At 44.5% G+C, this 21,411-nt stretch overlaps 2 protein-coding genes across 2 annotated transcripts in view; both read right to left on the reverse strand.

Annotated features, from left to right (window-relative positions):
* Positions 1–3,767, reverse strand: part of LOC105926754 (eukaryotic translation initiation factor 4 gamma 1) — a 53,628-nt gene extending 49,861 nt beyond the window's left edge. Inside the window, exon 1 of the mRNA XM_036150082.1 lies at positions 3,695–3,767. The gene's annotated coding sequence lies outside the window, so the exon portion shown is untranslated. The remainder of the gene's footprint in view (positions 1–3,694) is intronic.
* Positions 3,768–6,574: 2,807 nt separating this feature from the next.
* Positions 6,575–21,119, reverse strand: psmd2 (proteasome 26S subunit, non-ATPase 2). Its single transcript, XM_036149641.1, has 21 exons — positions 20,997–21,119; positions 18,824–18,880; positions 18,573–18,737; positions 17,843–17,964; positions 16,222–16,446; positions 15,942–16,100; positions 15,690–15,834; positions 15,290–15,350; positions 14,796–14,942; positions 14,565–14,671; positions 13,636–13,763; positions 13,414–13,501; positions 13,169–13,331; positions 12,951–13,052; positions 12,684–12,832; positions 10,131–10,214; positions 9,762–9,930; positions 9,077–9,171; positions 8,830–8,956; positions 8,591–8,709; positions 6,575–7,264 (listed from the first exon to the last, which is right to left on the reverse strand). Exons 1-21 carry the CDS (start codon positions 21,117–21,119, stop codon positions 7,082–7,084), a joined length of 2,718 nt encoding a protein of 905 aa, XP_036005534.1. The 3' UTR covers positions 6,575–7,081.
* Positions 21,120–21,411: the final 292 nt, after the last annotated feature.

A 21,411-nucleotide genomic window follows, 5' to 3' on the forward strand; every position in this document is an offset into this window, starting at 1 on the left:
GCCAGCTGTCCACCGTCACGCTGAAATAAAACCCTGGCGAGGACCCGGATCCCTCACCGTCAACTGTGCTCATCGGCATCATGTCACCCATCTACTGCGCAATGCTGTCATTGCATCCGGGCCTTCCGAGCACGGCTGAAAACTGCCATTAGGTGGTAACTTAAGGAGCGTGTTGAGTGTTTACATTTTAAAAACAGAACCGCAGTTAATGTTGCATCCTTGTCAAATAAATAATCCCACATGCAACTCCGTTTGGATCGCTCCACGATCTGTTTCTGCTATCACTTAATCGGATGGAGCAAACTTCAGTCTAATGAACCATTAACTGACCATCTTAAGTCAGTTTTTGGTTTGCATCTCCACTGAGTACTATATCAGGTACTGAGAAACTAAGAACCAGAAGTGATCCACAGCAGTCTCGTTGAGGAGGCTGTCTGTCGGAAGTCCGCCGTCATCTCCAGTCTCTTGAGCGGGTTAAGCTCCAGATGGTACCGACCGCACAGGTAGACCAGCCAATCCGCCTCCTGTCTATATGAAAACCCGTCACTCTCCTGGATCAGACCAATGACAGGTGAGCCATCTGCGAACCTCAGGGGTTTCAGCTGAAGTGCAGTCATTTGTGTACAAGAAGAGGAGTGAGGCGAGAACACAGCCCTGGGGGATGCCAGCGATGACGGTTCTTGTGCAGAATATACTCCCCAATCTCACCTGTCGCTGCTGCCAGTCAGTCAGTCAAGAACCAAGTAATCCTCTGACAGGTAGAGGCTGGTACTGGGAGCTGGGTGAGCTTCTGGTGGAGGATGCATGGGTTGGAAGCCAAGCTAAGGTCAACAAACAGGAACCTGGCCTATGTCCCAACTGACTGGTAAGCAAAGTGCAAGAGGTCCAGCAGGGGGCCTCGGATGCTTCAACACACCAATTACTTTACGCTCAAAGGATTTTATGACCTCAGACATCAGGGCAACAAGTCTGTAGTCATTTAACACCACATGGGTGTGTTTCTTGGGGACCGGGATGAGGATGGAGAGTTAGAAGCTGGAGGGAACGTCACACATCTCCAGAGACTGCTGATTTCAGACTGGTGTCAGTCGGTCAGCCTATGCTGTCGGGCAGAATGGGAAACAACAGCAGGCCCTGGAGCTTTCCAGTCTTCTGATGCTGAAAGAGCCTATTGACATCTTCCTCAGCGATCTTTTGTGGAGACAGGGGGTCAGAGGGGACAGGGTTGTAGAGTAGAGTTATTGTTGGGGTTTTTTTTGGGGAGGGAGGGGTGCAGGTAGTCCAATTCTCTGGGAGTTTGGTGTGTATGGCTGGTCGGCTGGTGACAGGAATGGGCCCATTTTTTAGCTAAAACAACTGTAACCCGACACTAAAAAACCTGATGTATTACTGTCAGTTAACAGCACAGCAGAACCAAGTAGTGAAACTAACACCCTTCTGTGTAGAAATTAAAACAACTTCTTCTAGAACTACATGACACGGTCACTTTCACTCTCAATACAACACCCAGGCTTTAAAATTAGATTAGGGCTCCTTGCTCTGATAGCCATAAATACAAAACTTAACAACGGCGCTTCCTCAACTATGCGGGTAAATACGGCCAATGGTCAGCAGCGATTATTCGTTTTAAGTAGACGCCAGGCTATTGACACACAGTCCACAGTAAACATGGTTTGCCTCCAGTGAATGTTAGGGCCTCTGCGACAAGGCACCACAGCACCTGCCATCATCTTCTCCCTCCCTCCCTCCCTCCCATCCCCTGACAGCTTTTTTTGCCAAAGCCCACTCATGCATGAACTCGGGGCCTGTGGCAGCAAAAAAAAAAAAAGCAAGACCTGCCTGTTTCTGAAACGCCATGCATTCGTGCTGTGATTAAATCTCTGCTGTGAGATTCCGGCAGAAGCATGTCTAAGACCCGAGCATGAGAACGGTGGGCATCTGCCAGCAGAGAAAGACCAGAGGTAAACATGTCTATGTGAGCTGCATGCGGTCTATACCTTATGCACAGTCAACAATCTCCGTTCTGGACTCACATCTCTGTTATGGTCACATGTCTGCGGCCATGAGCATCAGGATCACCATTTCTGCAGCAATAAATGGCCCAAAACACATAAATGTAAGCCTTCCGTCAGCACTGATCTCAGCCGGTTATGGTTTTGACTACAATCCCCGTCATACAGGGGCCAACGAGCATTCAATCCGAAGAGAGGGGACACCTCTGTTATGACACAGGGGCGTGTCTGTCTGGCGACTCACGCAAACAACGAGCCCCGCTGACGTCTACAAACGAGCATCTGTGTTAAAGTCATACACATGAAACACTTTTTTTTTTTTTTTTCCCACAAAGCGAGCATCAGGAAGGCCGGGCTGCTGCTCGGCGCCTGGTTAGCCACGCTGCTAACTTCCCTAGGCCCAACCCGGATTCACCACGTGGTTTCTCCCGCTGTTGGCGCGATAAGCCGCCCGGCAGCCGAGCCGGCTTCTTGCCTACCACGCCTAGGCCCCCCATTTTTTTTTTATTTCCTCCTGTTTAAGCCATGACAACCACGCGTGTCTCCAAAAAACAGCCATAACGTCAAACCGAGCCGTCGGCTTTATAGCACGGACGCGATGACCGGTGAAGTTTGACATTGATCCGAGGATCGATCACAGGATGGGGGGGGGGGTATTTCTCTCCCCCCGCTCACACACGGATGGCGATAACGCGCGCGTGGGGTCGGCACTGCAGACGACAGCGCGCAGGATCACAGAACTTGGCACATCTGGCGGCAGCAGCACCCTCCGCCGCTGCAGCGCTGCAGACCGCGGGTCGCCGGAGGATGCTCGACCGCCGCCTGTCCTGCCTTGCCCTCGCTGCAGCTGCTGACCAGAGGGCATGGCAGCCGGCAAGACTTCACGGGGAGGAGCAAGAAGGCGATAAACACCCTTCAGATTATTTTTCACTACACGTCCCCCCCCCTCTGCCCGCGTGCTGACATATATGACCACAAAACAAAGCTGTCTGCCTCGCGGACAGGTACCGGGGTCGGGCTGTGATGTTTACACCCTTCACCGTAGAAACCACACGTCTCACACTGCTGCCACCAAAATTGCATCGTAATCACATGGCTTCTGATATTAAATCATCACCGGCATGTTCTTGGTTGAAATTATCCCAAATGTTATTAAATATATATATATTTAAAAAAATAGAAAAAAAATAGGGAGAACGCCAGACGTATGTCTCGCCACTTTCTGCCACAGCTAAAACAAATACACACCGACCAAAGTGGCTTTAATGCTAGCTTAGCCGCGGTATCATCGACGCTAGCCGCCGTGGTGCCGCTGTCACGTCGCTTCGCCTTATATCGAGCGTATATCGCCGACTCTTCGTCGGCCCACGCGAGCCTGGGCTCGTCCTGGCAGCGCGCCGTGGCGCTAGCTTGCTAGTCGGAGTAGCTGCAAGCGAAGAAAGAACACCCACGTCGTCTTAGCACGCAATGCTAACTAGCGCTAGCTAATCCCTGGAAACAGCAGGAGCAGGAGTCAGCAGAAAGCACTCTAAAAAAGTCCCACCACAGGGCTGTGGCCCCGGACCAAAACTGTGACACCGACATTTAACGGACTCCCAGACAGCCTGAGGCAGTATCCCGTGGCAGGAGTGGGAAAAACTGAACATTTTAATAAAGAATTTGGCCGAGGAGCGCCGTGTTACCTTTCTCTCCTTGAGTCCGCAGAGCCGGACGGACGGAAAGCTCCCCGGAAGCCGGTAGCTACTAATTCCGGCCAAATCCAGTCACGTGAAAATTTCCCAGGCAGTAATCATCAATCGCGCTGTGGATGCTTTCATATCATCACTAATCTTTTTTTATTTTATTTTTTTATATTAACAAGCGGGAATTTGTTTGGGACCGATAAAAGTGACTTTAAGCTCCAAAGTTTCCGTGTAGATAAAAAATAAACCAAGTGACTTAGGCAAAGGGTGGAAGTGGATCTCTAACGTTGGGATCGCTGGGATTCATTCCTGTCCTTTGGTCAATTCGTGGACTTTGCGCCCACCACTATTATTTACAGTTTAACCCAGTTCACAGAGCCATGTGTCCAAATCCAAGTTAGCTGGGATCTATCCCCTGGCTGTTTGTTGTCTTCTAGGCCAGTCATGTCATGATATTAAAACAGGAAAAAACTTTCAGGCATGTCTTGTCAGTTATAGAAACATTAATTGATCTAGTCTGGATGACACAGATTTGAAACACAATTGTTTTTTTTCTTTTGCACATCACACCTTCAACTGCTTGATTATAATTAGACCCGTTCTGTCTAGGCTTGGTTTTCTACAGTTCTTCAGCCAATGGCGGTTTCTGACTTAGAAAATAAGGTTCTCCACCCAGGGCGGCAGGCCTGATGGGCACCATTAACAGTAAGCAGATTTAAAAAAAGTGTTATCCCTCAGTTGCATCTCACAAGAGTTTGCATGTCCAGTCAATAGAAACGTCACTTACGCCGTCTACAGGGATACTAGTAAACCAACTTTACATTTATTACAACATTCCATACTTTTTAAGACTCACAATTTCTACCATTCTTTTCTGCATGACTTACAAATGACTTCACCATAATAGCTACTACAGAAGCCTGAGTATACTAAGTGTGACAATCTCAACACATCCTCCATGTACTATCAGTAGCTAATACATGGAGGATGTGTGAAATCATCACGTGAAATGGGTTTAGGCACTGTTGCCAAGACAGTTTGTTTTCTTACCAAAATCGCTTGTAAATTCTGACACACATTTTTTGGTCTCATTTCTGCACGTGCAGTTGCTTATTTGGGGTCTAAAATAAGTGACTGTAAACACCTGTAGAGACCGGGCCTGTCTTAGAGTGAACGGGCCGGCCGATATCCCTCCGCCTACTGTACTTACATACCCTTCGTGGCTTGAGGGAGAAAGAGGCGAACAAAACGATCCGTTTCTGCTGGGAGGACAGAGTAGTTGCTGGACTACGCTGTCCTGTTTCTAGCATAATGCCAAAAATCAACTTCACTTTATTCTGAGTCCGTGCTCCTTCAGAATTAATTAACTCCACTCCACCTGGTAATAATAGCTGCGCCAATATAGACTCTCGTTTTTCCCCAGTTACTTTCTATTCCCTCTCACTGGGCAGAGTATGGATAGTCCTGCATTTCAACAGAAAACGGCAAATAGAATGAGCTACTACTGTCTTTGTCTCCTGCACCAGGAAACGCTTAATGCTGAGTGTGTCCCCTTACTGCTTCTGAAATCAGACATAGTGATGAAACATGGCGTCTCCCACTGGGTGCACTGGCACCTATGTATTTATAAACTACTAATTCTAATTATGAGAATGCATTCATTTTTGATGTGGCATTATTAGACTTTGCCAGAATATGTATTTATAAAATCAATACTTGATTTTTGCTTATTAAATGCCAAATTAGTTAAACACTGTCCCTTTAAAAGATTTGAATACAAAACATTAACTTTAAACCAGCTTGTGTCAAGTTTTATTTGTAGGTCCCATTGGCTTTGTGGCATCTAGACCAAGTTAGATTATGCAGATTTATTTTAAATAACTAAACTCTGCAACCTTTATTTTGTGAAAATTCCTGGAAAAAAAAAACCCAAAAAACAAAATACTCCTGGGCAGAATCCTGAACTAGAGATGTGGTGAACAAAGTAGTTCAGTTTCATGCATACCAGGTTAAAAAAAAAAATCACAGCATTTATACAATTTAAGTTTTTACATACTTCAGTTTCCAGACCTAGAAGATGATAAATACAAGAAGATTAATATTATATTAGAAGATTAAATACTTCTCAAGGCTGAGTAGGAACCCTGCATTACTGTTAAAAAAGTGCCTCAAGTGTGTTCCCGATTTTCAGCTTCCGAACTTGGTATTAAATAAAAAACTTGTTTTTTCTAAATAATCTGCACAACTATGTTCATGATGTTTTAATGATGTAAAGCACTTTGGACCGCCTTGCTACTGAAGTGTGCCAATAACCAATAAACCTACTGGCACTGAACAGTATTTTTTTTGTAGTTCTTAATATTTCTGATCGGTTATTGCTTTGTGCAGAACATGTTGGTTTGCTTATGGTGGGAAGTGTTGGCCTAGTGGTTATCGCAGTGTGCTTGCGCTCTGAGAAGGTTGCAAGTACCCGGTTCGATCCCCACTGCCTGCACTCTGGGTCCCTGAGCAAGACCCTTAACCCCTGATTGCTCCCCAGGCGCCGCACAGTGGCAGCCCACTGCTCCCCAAAGGGATGGGTTAAGATGCAGAAGTGAATTTCTCCATTGTGAGATCAATAAAGCTCAATAATAATAATAATAATTATATAATAATAATAATAACAATAATAATAATTATTATTATTATGTCCCCTCTAGGGTGGGCAAGACAATAGTTTTCCAAAACAAATTTTTTTATGTTTAAAATAGCCAAAAAGTACCAGTTTCCCTTGTAAAAAGTGAAGCTGATGAGCACTCATGTACGACTGGTACAACAAACAAGGTAGTCACACAATCAATACATTTCTGTCAAACTGATGTATTTATTTTTGATTCAACCTTTTACAGCACTGTAACAAAAACCAAAAGAAAAAAAAGAAAAAAGGTGAAGCAGAATACATAGTTTTAAATGCTCTAGTTACAAAAGAGGGCCGTGGATGTTTGCCAACAATATCACCGCTGTTGGCTAGGCATTAGTTAATCATTGACTCAGGAAAGAAAACTTTACAGAAGAGTGACAAACGGGTTTCGTTTTAATAAACTGGTCCAAGAGTCAAAGAGTTGGGTCGCCATGTGTTGGGGGAGGTGGATCAAAATTAGAGCAATGTGGAACCATCTAGGTAGAAAGGATGAGGTCCCAGAATGTCCTCCCTGTGTTACAGCAGTCCAACCTAACACCACATCCATCAATTTTTAATGACTGCTGGAGCTGGGTCACAGACAACAAACGATGACAGGCTTGTTTTGAGTCCTTTCAGCATTGCAATCAACAACTAAACAACAATTGCCAAGGGCCTCAAAGGAGAACCCTTAGAAACAAGGAAAGGCCAGTGAGAATGGGTACAGACTAGGTCTCGTAGTTGGGGTTCTTGCGGAGGATAACAAATCCCTCCAGGATTGGCGTGACGGGGAGGTACTCCTCTGTGGCCAGCTCCGCCCTCTCTCCGTGAGCCAGCAGCACTGGTGTGGTGTGAGTCTGGAAACCTGTGATGGCCTTGGGCTTGCCTGCCTGGCCTACCACATCGACAGCCTGTGGACAGAAAACGCAAACAGACGTTCAGCTTTCATTTTCCTCCATCTTCTTCCTCCAGAAGTTGAGGTATATCAAGTTTATCGAGGACGACAGGCCTTTCAGGGTGAAGTCACAGATATTGGTGGCAAAGAAATGTCTCTTAACTTAAATCACAGAGGTAACAAATATGTCCACCATAGAAGGGGTTCATCTACAGTTTCAGAATAAATGGTAGAAGGTTTCATCTTGAGGCGCCCAGAAAAATCGGCAGCTGACCAGAAATGATTTATTCGCAGCTCGATTGGCCTTGAAAGGTGACTCGTCAATCGAGAGGGATAAAGATTCACTTTTCCTGATGAGCAAACAGACAATACCTAAGTCCCAACAACAGCAGTCTTTGGAGTAGATGCCATTACAGAGTTAAGAAGACTCAAAGTACACTCAAAGAGTATAGCTAAAAGGACTAAGCCCTACTTAATAAAAGGTTTTCCATGAAATGTTCAGGAGAGATCAATACTTTCAACAGATAACAGGAAGGGTCAATGGAAGGAAGCCTGTTGGAAACATTAAGAACTGAGGTAAGGATTCTCCAGAGGGAATAAACGCAGACTAATGTTTACATTTAGTAAAGGCAACCACACCTACAGCTAATATAAGATGCTAGAGACGTCTTCCTTTAGGCCGCGTGTTGTTTTATATCAGCTGCTCTCACGTAAATTACCTTTCTAAATCAAGAGTATATGATCAGTCTCAGCAGGTAGGGCTTTTTCTATCTTCTTCCTCTAAGGACTTTTTTTTTTTTTTTTTTTAAAGACAAACCCTAACTGGCTAAAACCGGTTATCATCTAATCTTTACAAAAACTGGAGCAAGACTAATGACCACAAAGTTCTGATGGGTGCATCTCCACCAACCTTTCCTGTTTAATAACGTAAACAAACAAACTTCCATGGATTCTACTAGGATCTTATGTGACTGATGAACACGCATTGGTGCATAACTGTTAAGCTGAAGGCAAACGAATCATGGTTTTAAAAATATCGTGCACATAAAAATCCAAGAAGTGGAGTTGGCATTTACATTCAGTCTCCATGATAACCTGAAAATAACCCAACAAACTGCCTTCAGAAATAACTGCACACCTTTTCCTAAATAAATGTCAGTGAAACTGATGTATGCTGTGTAGAATAAACCCAAAATGGCAGATAAAAGCCAGATTAAGTAGAACTTGCTTTACTGCATCCTCCTAAATCTTCTGCCCAACAATATTTTACATGAGTTTGAAGAATTCCAGTTTGAAAAGATTTTTTCTCGTTTTATAGGAGGCTAATTATTTCTGGCTTTACCTGTCCGACCCTGACAGACACGGGCAGTGGTCGCAGCTCCTCGTCGAATGTAACCAACATGCGGGGCTGCATGGCAGCCACCAGGCCATAGAGGATGTAGTGAGACTTGCCCAGGATGACTGAAACGCACACAATGAACACCGGGGCGTAAGTTACCGCAGGAGACCCCCAGAAATACAGAATCTGACAAGATGGTGACAAATAGGAGTAAAGAACCAGGAAAAAAAACATCAACTCACTGTTCTTGACGTCAAGGAAGGAAACGAGCACGGTGAGCAGTCCAGCCACAGCGACCTGACTCATCAGCTGCCTGTCACTATGGTAGGGGCAGAGCGTGAGTGTGCCTTTGCCCAGGTGAGTCAGACCCTGTGGAGGCACAAGCAACAATGGCTCAATACTCACAAACACACAGAGACAGGTACAGCTTTTCTTTTTTTAAAGGTCCTCTGAAGTCTGATGCTGGCTGCCCATTATTTGGCCACACACCTGTGCCAGGCGGACCATGAAGAGATTGTTGGGATCTTTGGCGTGATACTGGGCCAGCTGTCGCAACATGGCCGCCAAGCGGGCGTTGTTTGTGCCTGAAGAAAAAGAAATAAATTCACAACTTATTACACTGTGGAAATGACAGAGAAGCAACTTGAAGCTGTATTAAGTGCCATTTCCTGTAAGAAAGATCAAGGTTTGTAAAAGATTGAGTTTGTAACAGATAATCCCGTGTTAAAAGCAGATCTTAAAGGGACCTAGTCACACACCTCGACTATGAATTTCTACTGTTTTCCAATTAAATGATCGCGCCCTGATGCTTATTATAGTTTATTTCTAGATTCAAATATTTACATTTACCATAACGAGATCACATGGCAGGAAGTACGATATTGCACACGCACGCAACGAGTAAACAAGGAGAAGCAATGGCGCCGAGAGAGTCAGCAACGTCATTGCTGGACGATCTACTGGCTTTTACTGCGGCTGCATCAATTGTCACCATCTTGCTTTCTGACTGATCCGTGGTACTATTGGAAGATGGCACAACAATGTTTGTCTGCTGATCACGCCCGGTCCAAAGCTCTGTTCACGCCAGATGAATATATGGCTTTAGTGGGGTTTTCAAAGTACGGGACTAGGCCCTTCAATATTCTGATAACAGCTAACTGATGCTAACACTTACCGCTGCCCACCATGCCCATGGCAAAGATTGAATTGTGGGAGACCTCTGGGTCAGCATCGTGGGAAAACTTGCTGAGAGTGTCCAAGATGTTCAGACGAGGGTTGGACACGGAGATGAGCGCGAGGGCCAGCGGTACCGCTCGCCTCAGGGTGGGCTCCCCATAACGCAGCTGGAGGAGTGAATAAAGAGAACATGAGCATCAGGCTGTGTCCATTTCCACTGACAAAAACAGGAACCCTCTTAGATTTAGAACACAAATATGAAGCAAAAAAATGCAGCTTTGACCTAAAGTGTTACAGGTGTGAGCAGATATGCGGGATTCATGTTTATAGAGCAGAATACCAGCTAAAACGAATAAAAAAAACTCACCAGGTGTCCAAATGTTCGCAGAGCCATTTCAGAACCAATTTCCTCGCCCATGGCAATCAGAGCGATACCAAGAACAGCAGCGCCCTGAAAGGAGAAACACATTTACATGATATGCATTAGGCCAGGTTATCAACCGTCGTGGGCAAACTGGGGGGCAAAGCTCTGGTTGTGAGCATGAATCTCTGGTCTGTGGTTGGTCAGTGTGACACACAGACACCTGATATAGAGCTCCAGCAAACCAACAAATATTACGCAGTGTGATATTTTTCTGGGAAAATCCTGCAGTGTGACTGGCGGCACCACCAAAGTCTGGTGTTTGTCCTCTTTCACGCAGCCATGGGCACGTCTACAGCTTTTCCCTTCACTTCTTCCTCTTAATGTTCGCACGCAAGGTTGTTGAAGCTGCATGAATCAGTCGGGACTTAGATTTAAGTCCACCAAGAGTGGAGCACAATGTACAGTTCTGAAACAGCACCAGTGAAGGTATGTTTCTGTGCTTGTCCAGCTCCCATTGTAGTTTGGAAATGATCCAGACAGAACGGTGATAGGTTAACAAGGCGCACCGATACAGCTCACGTCCTCTGTCCGTGTTACTCCACGTTGCAATGCGGCTGTTGTCCATCCATCGTCCTTACCAGCTTATCCTAGCAGGGTCACGGCACCCTTGGGTGAAGGGTGGGCTACGACCTGGACAGGTTGCCGGATGAAGCGCAGCAGAGTCACAGGACAAGCAACCACGCACTCACAGTCAGAACTAAGGGCGACTCAGACATCTTGCTAAGAAACCAGCTCTCATACTAAAGATTGGCAGTATGGAGAAATCCTGAAAGTTTTGGTACAAAAAATAAAAATAAAATCAGATGTTCGAGTCATCTGAAGTTCTTTCCCGTGCGTAGACGGATCAGCGCATGTGTTGCCTTGATAAATGCCAATTTGCGTGGAATTGGACGCAGCTGCACATGGACCTTGGACCGCCCCTGGCTACATATGCAAGTCAATATAAATACCAGGAAGTCACGTCACGCGTCCAAATAACCATGGCAACAGAGCTGTCAGACAGTCACAGACACCTTGAGGGATATACAGTTTCCTGAGTGACATCAGCAACTCATTAAGAAAAATATGACGTTTTACTGGTCGGACCGTTTTGTTCAACAATGTTCATCAAAATCAAACCACGTTTTCTAGCTGCTGCATTGAGCTTTATTATAGCTTAATGCTCATTATTCTAATGTTCACCAAATCACTGTAATGATGTGAATATGTCTCCAGTACTTCATTCAGGAAGTCTGTCCCCATACACACAGGCAGTCAGGCTGTTACATAAAAATTACCCATGGTGCATGGAGCCTGCTCTTGTTTCCAGAATCAACTATTATGATGAGAATAGTTATTATGACAGTAGGGGAATCTTGAGTTGAGCAGGATTATAGCAATAAGAGTGCAGCCTTTACTCTGATAACATTTGGAAATGGGCTCCTTGCCTCATGAGAGCAACGATTCAGGTGACTTTTATGTTTCTGAACAACATGGATGAGATCGTCCCAGAGGGCAGGCTTGGGGCGGCTCAGGGACGCTAACTACCCGACCTGTCAGTCAGCTCCCTCTGAAAAGCTCCGGTTGCAGAAGCTGCAGTGGAGTTAGAACTTGAAATGGCGACGCAAGGTTCTTCATATTTTCTCTCTGTCAAGCTGGAGCCAATTCAACAATTTCTCTGGACAACCTGAACCGGATAATAAATCCACTGATCATCATGCGTCAGCAGGATCTCTGAGCACAAGCTCCCTCTGCATTCTTCCATCAGCGATGCCATCGATCCACAATTACGGCCGACTTTATGCAGCCATTTATGGACGTGTGAATGTGTCCACCGTAGGAATGGAAACAGCCGTTCTGTCAGAAATTATCTGCTGATTCGACCCGGTTTTAATTTCGGTGAGAATGAAAGAGCTCGTTAGATGGTTCACATGCATTTCAGCGCACAGACCGATGCGCATTCCCATGTGACCAAAACTGAGGAATGTTCACAGTTTACATCTGAGGTCGTTTCCATCATTTCGATGCGCGTTAGGTTATGTATGAGGCCAAATGTTATTCTATTTCTTTGTACGGATGTATACCATAGAAGCTCAAAAACACCAGGTTCGCTGCTCCTTGAGTGAAATAAACCTGAATGGAGTTATATTTTAGTGGATCAGGGTGAGTTTTTGTACTTTGTGGGTTTTTTTTATTGTCGATTAAAGAAGTTTGTGCAGCTGTCGCACATTTTCACTGCAGGTCAAGAATTGGTGAGGATTACCACACTTTTCACGCATCTTTAATTTTTGTACATGGCAAGCTGGCCGTTAAACATCGCGGCACAAGTTTTTTGTGCGTCCGCACCCTTCGTACACGAGGCCCCTGGTCTTCAGTGGTCATATCAACTTTAACTGCACATGGCACTTTGGAAGAAACGCTCCAAACATTTGTTATAAATAGAGAGAATCCTAAAAATGATGTAGACTAACAATCTGGGCGTGCAGATTGTCATCTTCAGGTTGACGTCGTCCTTACCTGGTGAGAGCCCATATCAGCAGTCTCCTTCTTGTCTTTGTCCTTTTTGTCCTTCTTGTCCTTGTCCTCATCCTTGTCTTTGTCCTTGGCTTCATAGTGCTCACTGCAGATATGCAGAAGCTGCTGCACTTTCAGCACATTGCCAGAACCTGGAGAGATGGGAGCGTCAATTTACTGCAGTGTTTTAGGGTTAATCAGCTGCTGCATGTTAGACATGCATGGTTCAAAGAAGCCTTAAAGCAGCTATAGGTGTAACACAAAACGTACCTGCATATGCACAGATGTCCACTAATGTGTTAGCAAAGCTACGGAAAGGCTCAGGAACAACCTGCAGAGCTGCCAGAGTCGTCTCAATGGCTTCCCCCTTTCCTGGGGATGATAAAATGGCAACAGTTTGTCAGAAATTGACCTAATTAAAGTAATTCAGTGCTTAAAACAGTTCGTATTTAATCCTTTTCTCCTCGTGGTACTGTGTAGAAGCACACCTAGGTGGTTGAGTCCCAAACCCAGAGGCAGCCAGCGAGCGTAGGTGTCCTTCAGCTCCTGCTCGTTCTTCTCCATGATGGTCTGGACGATGGTGGAGGTCACGTCTCCATTACATGACCCCACAGCGATCATGCCGCATGCCAGCGCCGTCACACCAACCACCTGCAGAGTTTACACAAACACTGAGGTGACACTGAACTGACCCCCAGTTAAGCAAAAGGTGATGGGGAATGTTAGGTCATACCTCCATGCTTGATTTGGAGTCTCCCATGACAGGAAGAAGCAGAGAGAGGACGTCTTCTCTGTTGGAGCCGGCGTAGGCCAGGCCCAGTCTGGAAGCAAAGAGAGGAAACTGCCATTAATGTCACAATCCAAGATGATACTACTTCATGGTTTTGTGCCGACAAGAAGAATTTTGTTAGAGGATGACAAACAAGTATTTCTCTCTACAAATAAACCTCCTCACCCAAAGATGGCGCCTATCCTCATGACATTGCTGTTGTGGAGAACGTAATCGGAGAGCAGGGCCAGAGCTGGGTCACACTCGTTCCTCACACCAGAGTTCACAATGCCACAGGCCAGGAGGGCGCCGGACTGCAGACCGTGGAAAAGAGAGAAGAGTTAATCAGGGAGGCCGCTTTCATCGCTGCTGCCAACATGAAGCCTAGCTAGACGTGAGCATCCAGGACAGTGACTGTTCTAGATGCACCACATATGGTGCTGAAACATGCTTCCCCCAACACTGCCGTGGTAAAAAAGTCCTACTTTCCTAGACTTATTTTTACTAAATTCTCGGTCCTTTTCTACGGAAATATTTACTATGAATACAAAACTTAACTTTCCATTTATGGCTGATATTTCTACAGAAGTCATGCTTTAAATATGGAACAAGAAAACAAAATGTGTGGTGTTGAGCATTTTTGTCAAGTGGAAGGAAACAAGGAAACTGATTTCAAAATGTTCCCAAATAAAATAAATAAAGTGCAGGACAACCAGTCGCCTGTCTGTTGTGTAATCTCAGATCATATCCGACTGTCCAACCAAGTATTGACTCAATGGGCCTAAAGACAATCTGTCACTTTAACACAGATTTTTATGTGTTGACATAAACTTTGAATCCCATCAATCTTTTTTCTTTCATTTCACAACTATGTCAGTTTGTCACAGTCTTTCTATTAGAAACACCACATTTACTGATGGTAATTACTTTAAATGCTCTTTAGTAAGCTACCAACAGAGATACAACCATAAGTGGAGTCATGTGACGTGTCAGAAGCTCCACATGATCAGATCAGCTAAGCAGGTCTAAAATGGCCTCTAAGACAAGGTTTTCATAGACGACTGCAAGTATTTACTCAAACCTCAGCAACAGAGCCCATCCTAACCTGACCGTACCTTAATGTAGTCCTCAGAGGAGTAGAGGTATTTGTCAATTTGGGTCAGACCACCATCCACATCCCAAAGGAGGATCATACCCAGAGAAGCAGCAGCACTCAGCATGCCTGAGGACACATTTTTAGTTTTTTTTTAAACTGTACAGCCGGCAGAAACACACAAGATTTACTGAAAACAATCAGATAACTAGTCTGAAAATGATGTTTGTGTGACTGGCGTGTGCTCCTCTACCGTGGTCTTTGTTCTTGTACAGCCACTTGTTGCCATCATCTGTGAGCAGCTTATCCTGCCCGAAGGCGGCGTTGACAAAGCCGTTGACAAAGGAAGAGGCCAGGTTCATACGAGCCGAGTCCACCTGGGATCCGCTGCCACCAAACCCTGACACGTGTTCAACAAACGTGATGAAACGTGTCGCAGATGAAGTAGAAACCTTTTACTGGCCCGACATGCCACTTATTAAACAATGGCTCTTAAACGGTTTTTAGCACAAAAACCAAGACTCAGTTTTTTAGCATTCTCAGGGCTTATCAAGCTAAGTATAAACACAAAAGTTAGCTATGGTTTGATGGGAAAGATTTCTATTTTTTGCAGATTTTCCAATATAGCACAGGAGATGGAGGGATGGATTTGCAGACGTGTGTAGACTGTGGCCAGCATGTCAAACCGTCTACATCTGACATCACATGAACTGACAACAGGCGGTAAACACTGGGAACTGGACTCACTGTTGTTCTCCAGGTGAGTTTTGTAGATATCATCTGGGACTTTGGGTTCCATGATATCCAGCTGGAAAAAGAAAAAAAAATGTTTGCAGTAAAACTGAAAGTGGAGTCCTCCATGTTTATCTTTCATTTACAGGCGGATGCTTTTGCAGCGATGCGGCCAAGAGCTGTTTGAGAATCCAGCGTCTGATTTAAAGGCTGAACCGCTGACAGCTAGGCATTAAAATGACTAATTAAGCCACAGTTTTACAGCAGGAGTTCATATTATTTACATCTTTAGCACATCATCTAAATTCCTACACTGGTCTAAACAGTCTTCAGCTGTGTCTGTGGTTAAAAATCTATTGATTTCTGGTGTGACAGCAGTCATTTATTAAAAAAATGGGTTGCTGCCATCTCCTACCTCTCTGGCCAGGGCCAAGAAGTTGCTGTTGAGCTGCACGTTGGACATGATCTCTGTCAAGTCTTCACAGTCTTCCACGTCTTCATTTAGCTCCAAGAAGACACCGTGACGGCCCAACATGAAGGCCATCTGCTTCTGGATGACTCTGCAGAGAGAGGAGACAGAGGCTTTGCATTCAGAGCGACTCCACAGATAGGGAGGAGCACTTTGTTACTCAGCCGTAGCCTGGTTGTGTCTCAGTGAGGGTCTTACATGTCTTTGCAGGATGTGAAGATGTTTTCAACTAGCTCCATGTCGTTGAGCATCAGGGCCAGGCGCAGGGCCTCTGGATAACGGTTAAACTTTCTGAAGATGTTCAAGGCACACCTCAGCAGCGCAGAGTTCTCAGGTTCAGGAACATAACTCACACAGCTAGAACAGAAGAAGCCAAAAATCAATAGTCAGATTTCTACACAGCGAGTCTGTCAGGCAGATTCTACAGCAAGGTTTAGGTTTATTTAGCAAAATGTAACCCCCCCCCACACACACACACCTGGTGAGGTACAGGCAGACTTTTCCATAGGCGTTTTCATCGATATAGTCCTCCAGCATGTCCAGCCTCTCGATCTCCATCAGCAGGTCGCACGCCTCGTGTTCTGCATTGTGGGCCATGTTGTAGGGCACGATCTCCTTCACCAGCTTCAGCAGCGTCTCCTGCTGGGTTTTGTCACTCTCCTCTACCTCCTGCCATTCTTTTGCCACCTCACCTGCAAGGTGCCTAACAGACAGAGGAGAATTTGCAAAAACAGGGAATCATAAATATTTGCCAATAGATATAAAAAACACAGTTTTGCATAGTTTTTAAGATGACCTTTATCTTGCCCTCTACAAATTCTATACTGCATATGGTTGACTAGGGATGTGCAAATAAACACATGTTTTAATCCCATCTAGTTACAAACCATCAGATAAACATAAAGGATCTTAACTAAATCACTTTGGCACGTTCCACTTCCTCTATGACCGGCATTATGCAGAAAGCAAAGAAGAGGCAAGCTATAAAACATGGTAAGCTGTGGAATATGTGGAAACGACTTTCCCTCACATATCAAGCCTTTTCAAAACCTTTCTAATGTCGTTCAAGGTGATAACAGTGGCAGACTGTTCCCAGCTCGTGTGATGTGGCTGTTGGTCATTACACCCCCTTTGCCATTTTTGCACAGTTATGTTCCTTTCTACAGCTAATCTACAACAGAAAATGTAGTTTCAGGACCACAAAGAACCTCAATTAGGAGGTTCCTCCTCATCCTCCTAGAAGGCCCCCATAATGGTATTTGATGAGGATGCTAATACTTTATAACCACCAAGCTAAGCAGGGACGTGGAGCTGCACAATTTTAGGAGAATATGTAATTGCAATACTGCTGAAAGTGGCAATAATGATATGGATTATGGCCACCCCTCCTTTTCAGAACACGGTTCTTTCCGTGAGCTTTAGGCAATACACCTGGTGTGGATCTTAAGACCCATTAGGGTCCAACTAGCCGGCCAAATAAATAAGAAATATGCAGAATGTGAATGCATGCCAGTTAAATGATTATATTTCAATAAACATTGCATCTAACTTGCAACTGCAATAGTGCCCACACTGCCATCGTGACCCGCTTCGATATATGATGCTGCTCTACAAACATCAGAACCCAAATAAACGGAAAGTAGGAGTAATAAAGTAATTTAATGCTACAGTAAATTATAGATCCCAAAAATACAAAATGATTAAAGTGATGGACAAGGATTAAGACATGGTGGGGCAAACTACGGGACCCAAGTGTAATCTGTGGATACAAGGTGCTAAAAAGGTCAGAGCTGACCAACTTAGCTGAGGCTCAAGTTCCTCCTCAAATTCAGTGTTTAAAAACACAGAATTTAGAAAAGATATAACACATTTCTTATAGCCACACACTTATTTTGTTATTTAATGTCATAACTGTGTTTCCATACTTGTAAAGCAATAATAAACATCATAATTGATCATCCAGCAGCAGTGAGCAGTGAAATTGCCACAAATTCACAAAAACTGAAGGAAAAAGTGAGAAACATCACAGACTGTATTTACTTTGTTTATCTGCAGGTTTTTCCATACGGAGTGACTGATATCTAAGGGGACGTGATTACCTGACGTATTCGTGTCCCCAGGAAGCCAACTCCTCCTGAGAGCTGACCAGACGGTACTTCAGGCATTCCCTTTCTCCGCTCATGGTCATGGCCAACACAGACACCACATCAGCACAGAATCGCTGCAACACACGGGATCTCAGTCATGGAGATGTCTTCAAGTATTAAGAGATCAATACATCTGAAGCATCATAATGACATTTTCTAAGTTTATATCATTCCTAATTTGTTGTATATAAAATAGGAGACAAACAGACAGAGAGTTGCCAACATACATGAGAGTTTAAATTGTCTAAACACTGGAGTGTTATTGCTCTAATGCTGTAGAGCCGTGGTGTCAAACTCGTCCTCGAGGGTCGCTGTCCTACTTTTAGATGAGTCTCTTCTTCAACACACCAGACTCCAAGCTTAGCTTATTAGCAGAGCTCTATAGAGCCTGGCTGAACGCTAGTGAGGCTCTTTAACCCTTTGGTTCAGGTGTAGAGGACAAGGAACACATCTAGCTGTTGCAGGACACCGGCCTTCAAGGATTTGAGTTTGAGACCACTGCTGTGTGTGCTGCTGATGCAACAGAAGCACACACAGTATTAGTTTGATTTTTACCTCAAACTAATACTGTATAGAATTGTGCTCATCCTCTAGTGGTGGTGGTGACAAAAGGTTAGGTCCAAAAGGCCCTTCTATGATTAGCATCGTTGTTCAACCTGCAGACAGCAGAAAAGAGACATACCTTGTTCTCGCCAGGGGCCATGCTCTCGTAGATTTCCTTCAGCTTGCCATAGTGTGGGCGCAGGAATTTCAGGGGCTTTGGTACTGAGGTCATGGAGGTGGTTGATGAGCGGATTAGTCTGCGAAGCTCTTCTAACGCCGGACGGTACAAAGCTGTGTTCTTCTCCTAGAAAGAAAAATAAAAAAAAAACTTCTCAGCTACAAGGTCTGGACATCCCCAAACATGGAAGAAAAGAAGTTTCTGACACTCACACTCAGCCTCTCCACCATCATCTCCAGGTCCTCCCGTAGCTGCTTGTCTTCCTCCGACTGAAGAATTAGGACATGGGTAAAAATGTTATTCTATGAAACAAGACCGGTTTTCAGAAGTAATGAGAGCCAAAACTGTGGAACCATGAAAACGTTTAAAACAAATGGGGGAAAAAAGCATTTAGTCATGTTAAGTTGTGCTTAACGTAGCACAGTAACATCTTTTAGAAAAAAGCACATCCTCTATGTTATACAGTTCTACTTATCAGGATGTGACAAAGTGAACAAATTATTCTCCTTTTATCACTTTAAATGGTCAAAACTCTGCCTCAAGCAGAGGAGTTTAAGTATCTAGGTGCGTTGTTCCTGAGTGCTGGTAGGATGAAACGGGAGATGGACAGCTGGATTGGAGCTTCTTCTGCAGTAATGTGGCCGATGCTTTGGTCTGTGGTGAAGAATGAGCAGAGCCAAAAAGCAAGGCTCTCCATTTACTGGTCCATCTACGTTCCGACCCTCACCTATTGTCATACGGTATGGATCATGACCTACAGAGCGAGATCTCGGATACAAGCTGCTGAAAGGAGCTTCCTCTGGGAGGGGGGGGGGCAGCCAGACTCAGCTTCAGAAATACAGCGATAGGCTCTGTCATCTGAGGGGAGCTGAAGTAGAGCTGCTGCTGCTTCTCTGCATTGAGAGGAGTCAGTTGAGGTGCTTTGGACATCTGATCAGCTTGCCCTATAGGTGCCTCCCTTTGGAGGTTTTCCAGGCATGACCCAGGGGGAGGAGACCGGGGAAGCCCCAGAACTCGCTTTAGGGACTATATATCAACCCGGTCTTGGATGAACGCAAGACAATTGGGTGGATGGAACTGACACACTGTGGAGGGGTTTTAAGAGAGATGTGCAAAGATAAATGTCTGCAAACCTTGGAATTCAATTCCTTCACAATAATCCTGGTTACTAAAACACAATTGCAGCAAAACTTGACTGTGCGAGGTTCTGGAGGATGCGGTGCAGACGTTTCTGTTTTTGTTTCATCTTTAATAAATATTGACAGTGTAGAAACTTTTGTGGGTTTCTCACAACTGAGAATAGATTAAAATAAAAATATAAAAACTTGTGCTCAGAAATGTACTCTTTCAACTGGGTTCTTTCACATTTCCCTTTTCAGAATCAGTTCGTTTTTCCAGGCCCAAATTCTGTGATAATTTTGACCCCTTTAAAGCAACGCAAATCTCCCCATAAATTCATGCCAGATATTTCTACAGAGACTAGGTGTTACATTTTACAATGCAGCTAAAAAAATAGAGCAAGGAAGGAAAGATTTATGGACAGATAGATTGATGTGTTGATGGATGGAAGGGTAGATGGAAGATGGATGGAAGGGTAGATGGAAGATGGATGGAAGGGTAGATGAAAACATGGATGGGTGGATGGCTAGATAGTTGGACAGAGATAGTGGGAGAGATGGATGGAGTCAGTGGATGGACGGAGAAATCAAAGAATATAACAAAAATTAACATATTTCGTCGACTTAGAATTCCACACCTATTGGATTGTTTTTGGTCTATGGCAATAGTTTTAAATTATCCCATCATATTTCTGATGAACGTGTCCAACTTGACATCGAGTGTATATGGGTCCATAAAACACAAACAAAGCAGTTAAAAGCGACAGGGCCGTCAACATAGATATCCATAATAAATATCCTTTATTATGGATATCTATGGCCGTCAATACATTTCAAATAATTTGGCACCAGGTTCCGCTATTTCAAAAGAAGTTTCATCCCAAATACTTTTATATTAATATGAAGCACATTATGCTGTGGGGGTTATTTTTTTTTATAGACCTGAGCTGCTGTGTCATACAGCAAGGTCTCGCTAGCTGGTAGCACAGCCAACACAGTGCTGAGAGCACGGCGCAAGCTAGGCTAATGGTAGCTAACGGGGTTGAACTTCAATAATTTGTCCAGATACAGTGTGCAAATGGAGAATAGTGTTGACATTGTATACGGGGAATGTCTATAGTTAAGAAAATTAAAATGCATGAGATGTTGTAGTTAAATACCCGTGACTTTGGCCTGCTCTGCCGGTGTTGTCAAAGCGACGGTGACTAAGGCAAATCTGCTCCAGCCCCTGAGCTAGTTTTTCAATGAAAAATATGCCCAAACTTACCAACTCTTGTTCCTCTTTCTTTTCCTTGTCTTTCCCAGAGGATTTCTGTCCCTTTTCCTTATCCTTGTCCTTCTCTTCCCCCTTTTCCAGGGGCTTAGTATCTTTCTTTTTTGCTTCTTCCATGGTGGCAGCTATCGGTAGGCTAGTGAAGTTTGGCGAATGGTAACTGACTTCTTCTGCTAAGCGAACACAGCGTGTTTCCCCTTAAGCGCCCCCTGGCGTCCGGCGGCGATCTATCTTTGTTGCTCGTGCTACTTCACGTACCATAAACAATGTAGGAAAAGAAAGCCAGCGTCGTGAATCTCCAGCTTTTTCGTCATTAAATTCAGCTTTTACTTTCATGGATTATTAATGCTTCCATCATGAGAATATTTGGATCAAATACAATGACTAAAACAATTCTTATCACCCAAAA

This window comes from Fundulus heteroclitus, chromosome 18 (genome assembly GCF_011125445.2).
Source record: "Fundulus heteroclitus isolate FHET01 chromosome 18, MU-UCD_Fhet_4.1, whole genome shotgun sequence".
In the NCBI taxonomy this organism is placed as follows: domain Eukaryota; kingdom Metazoa; phylum Chordata; class Actinopteri; order Cyprinodontiformes; family Fundulidae; genus Fundulus; species Fundulus heteroclitus.

Bases quoted from the DNA above. Each gene is read 5' to 3' on its own strand.
- psmd2 (XM_036149641.1), bottom strand. From the start codon at position 21,119: ATGGAAGAAGCAAAAAAGAAAGATACTAAGCCCCTGGAAAAGGGGGAA. The intron at 13,764-14,564 runs GTACGGTCAGGT...CACGGTCTGCAG, and splicing joins CCTCTGAGGACTACATTAAG to TCCGGCGCCCTCCTGGCCTG. The intron at 13,502-13,635 runs GTGAGGAGGTTT...CTTTGCTTCCAG, and splicing joins AGGATAGGCGCCATCTTTGG to ACTGGGCCTGGCCTACGCCG.